The following is a 3,289-nucleotide window of genomic DNA, read 5'->3' as shown; positions in this document are numbered from 1 at the left end:
TTGAAGATATTGATGCAAGTTTGGAAATTCACCTACAAAATTAACCCAGAAATTTCTATCGTTGAAGAATGATATCATTGAAAAGATATTGATGCAATTTACATCACTATAGAAATTCACATGATGGATTTCTTTATTCACCTATAGAATTAACCCAGATTTCATTGCCAGTTAATTTTTATTGTGTTTTTTGTTCTATTAATTATTTGGATTAATTCTTTGTGTCCCTGTACCTATATACTATCACATCTAAGCTAGAAGTACTGAATCATATCATCATGAGTATTCTTAAGGATGGTTCTAGTTATTGGGCTGTGAATTCATTATTGGCCAGAGAGCTTACAAAGCATTGCAGAGAGATTTCATTCAGTGGGAAGCTAATGATGCATATCGACTTAGATGTGCTCGTCAACAAACTCAATTTTCATCTGTATGATTTGGATATTCTCATAAAGAATAGACTATTGAGGGAATCTAGTGATGGCTTCAGGATGTCAAGTCCATATTCCAGCAGGGATGCCCTGGTTTTTTTTCAAGGGTTTGTTTGCAAGGCTTAAGATTGGTAATATTGAACTCAAAAAATAGGCCTTGATTTATCTTGTACAGTTTTTGGATGAGGAAGACATGAATATTTTTTTTGTGGTAGATGGAGGAGTGGACATTCTTTACTTGGTGCATTTGCTTGATTTGCATAATGTTGCTACTAGAGAATATGAAGTTGTTGCAGTGTTGATTTTGGTGCCGTTTGATGTCTTCAAGGCTTGTGTTTTTGCAGAAAGTGTTGTACCACCATTGATTAGGTTGATGGAATCTGGAACGTCTTTGTGCAAGGAGAAAGCAGCCAAGGCTTTGCAAGGATTGACTGTTGACTTCGAGGAGGAGACTATTAATGTTGAGCTCAATGTAATCTTAGGGATCTATCATTGTAATGATGGTCTACACATGGATAGGGAGTATTCCTCTATGGTTTCTACATTTGGTGGAATCTTAGCTCTGGTAGAATTCTATAGAAATGGTTATCAAGGGCAAGGTATTGTGTCGGCAATGTTGAGGAACTTGGCATTTGTGGAGGAAATAAGAGATCTCATGGTAGAGGAAGGAGAAATTCATGTGTTGATCAATATTGTGAATTATGGTACAACCCTTGCACATAAGTCTTCTGTAGAATGTTTGCATATGTTGGTTTCCCTTCATGAAAACTTGAGGTAGAAGATATGGAGAGGTGGGGTTGAATCACTTGTTCTGTTTTTGGAAAAAGTAGAGAGTACCAAGGTCTGAGGCACTAGTCTTTTCATCCTATCTACCAATACTACCCATCCCATACTTGGCTTAGATGAGTTGAGCCCTAGAGGAGAGGAAGGTGGATAAGAGAGATGAAAATAACTGGGAATAACTCCATGACTTCCTCACCTACTGGACCACTCCCTGGGTCGAAGAAACAAATACTTCAAACACCCTAAAACAGAGAATACTATGGAATCTATTACTCAACATATAGTAATTATGCAAGGGTTAATAAAACTATAGAATAAAGATAGAACTCTATTAGGAAGATAGAACTAGATTAGGAATAGAAGGACTAGGACTTCTCTTATTATATTTGATCCTAGATTGAAACTTAACTAATAATCTCTTATACCAACTAAGGATTAATATTTTCATTGTTTCACTATTTCATAAGATGAGACTCTTCTTGAAAAACAATGATATTAGACTTAGACTTTACTCAGACTCTTTCATACTCTCTAAGAAAAAATAGGATAGGAATTAGGGGAATTACTACTTTATAGGCCTTAGATGGAACCAAAACCCTTGAAACAAGAGAAAACCAACCTTTCACTCTTCATATCCACCTCATTACTCTGATAGCCACTAGTAAATAGCTGCTAGTAAATCCAGAATCAGTTAGTCTATTCTGCTAATCCTATGGGAGAGGTTAGTCCTATACAATGATCCAATACTTACTGCTTAAGACTTAGTGGGCTATTACAAGGCTAGTTTTCATGGAGAACTTACTATAATAGAAAGGTAAGTACAAAATAAAGTTGAAGGCTAGTAGTACCTATTTGGGGCATAGACAACCTTACTTTAAGGACTAACATAAGTGTATCTTATGGCTTTCACACTCTAAGTCTCAAGTGCTAGTTCATACTACTAAAGAAAATTTGATTGTTACGTAAATTCTGTTGGACATCTAATCCTAAAGGGTTAGTGTGGAAGCCGGAAAGACTAAGCAGTCCAAGAGACCTTGGGATCTGAAACCCAAGAGTCATATGTTGTACTATAAATATATATCTGATGTTAATAAAAAATATGCACTCACTGATTTATCTTTCATATGTTTGAGCTGTCCATGTGTGTTTAACATGGTATCAAAGCAACTTGTGTTTCTGTGGCCTGTTATGTTCATGGCAGTCCTGGCCCTTTGTCTGCATAAACGCATCTGTCCACAATATTCTCTGCACATATGCCTGACATAGCGCTGCCACTACTGAGTCTATCGCCCTCTGTCCTGAGCGCCTCTGACATTATCTGCGCATCAGTTTTTTCCTGAGCGTTCTCCTACTGTCCCTCTGAGCATGAATCTTTGAATGTATCGCTACCCATTGTCTGCACTCTGCGCTCACTGAGCTAAACATAATTGCCTGACTGCATTCTAGAAACGCTCTCTCTCTGCCTCTGTCGTTCTGTCTCTGCGCTGTTCCTGACATAACGCCTCTCTGGCTGCCTCTGTCCTGCTTTGTAACTCCTTTGCATCGATTCTTCCACTATTACGACTCTGCCATCAGATAGATTTTCGCAGTCCGTAAACAAGAAAAAAAAAGTAAGTCCCCAGGCTGTGGTTTTACGGCTCAGTGTTTGTTGGTCTAGCGATTTATGTTATAATCGTTATAATCGAATTCGGAGAGAAGCTCGACATTGCACCATTCTGCTCGACCTTGCACCATGCTGTTCCGAATTCGTTATTCTTTACATTCTGCTCAGTAACGGTTGTTATTCTCTGGTTATTTGCAATTGCTGGAGCATTAAGATCCGGGAGCTTCACTGCCGGAGGCTCAAAATAAGGTAATATCGTTATTTTTTTGAAGAAATTTATGGGTCAAATCCCTTGAAGCGGCTGTAATTTTGCTGAAATGCGAAAATTGCCGTGATTTCGAGCATTTAATGGTAGAAGCCGTACATTTTGAGCTGTTGATGGGAAAGTGATCGTTTCGAGTCTTTTAATGGTGTAAGCTGGTGATTTGGAGGAGTAACTAAGCAAAGAACTAAGAATTAAATAAATAAATAC

The 3,289-nt window shown here is 37.9% G+C and overlaps 1 protein-coding gene across 1 annotated transcript; it reads left to right on the top strand.

The window, feature by feature from the left end:
* Window positions 1-278: 278 nt before the first annotated feature.
* LOC149239502 (uncharacterized) lies at window positions 279-1,209 on the top strand. Its single transcript, XM_089369877.1, has 2 exons — window positions 279-524; window positions 607-1,209. The coding sequence occupies exons 1-2, from the start codon at window positions 279-281 to the stop codon at window positions 1,207-1,209; spliced, it is 849 nt and encodes a 282-aa protein (XP_089226003.1).
* Window positions 1,210-3,289: the final 2,080 nt, after the last annotated feature.

This window comes from Pinus tabuliformis, chromosome 8, assembly GCF_031772625.1.
Source record: "Pinus tabuliformis cultivar Carrire ecotype Pingquan chromosome 8, CPIR1, whole genome shotgun sequence".
In the NCBI taxonomy this organism is placed as follows: domain Eukaryota; kingdom Viridiplantae; phylum Streptophyta; class Pinopsida; order Pinales; family Pinaceae; genus Pinus; species Pinus tabuliformis.
Note: the sequence above shows the minus strand (reverse complement) of the source record. Positions and strands in the feature narration are given on the sequence as shown.

Coding starts and splice junctions, on each gene's coding strand:
- LOC149239502 (XM_089369877.1), top strand. CDS start 279: ATGAGTATTCTTAAGGATGGTTCTAGTTATTGGGCTGTGAATTCATTA. Junction 525..606: donor ATTCCAGCAGGGATGCCCTG/GTTTTTTTTCAA, acceptor TATCTTGTACAG/TTTTTGGATGAGGAAGACAT.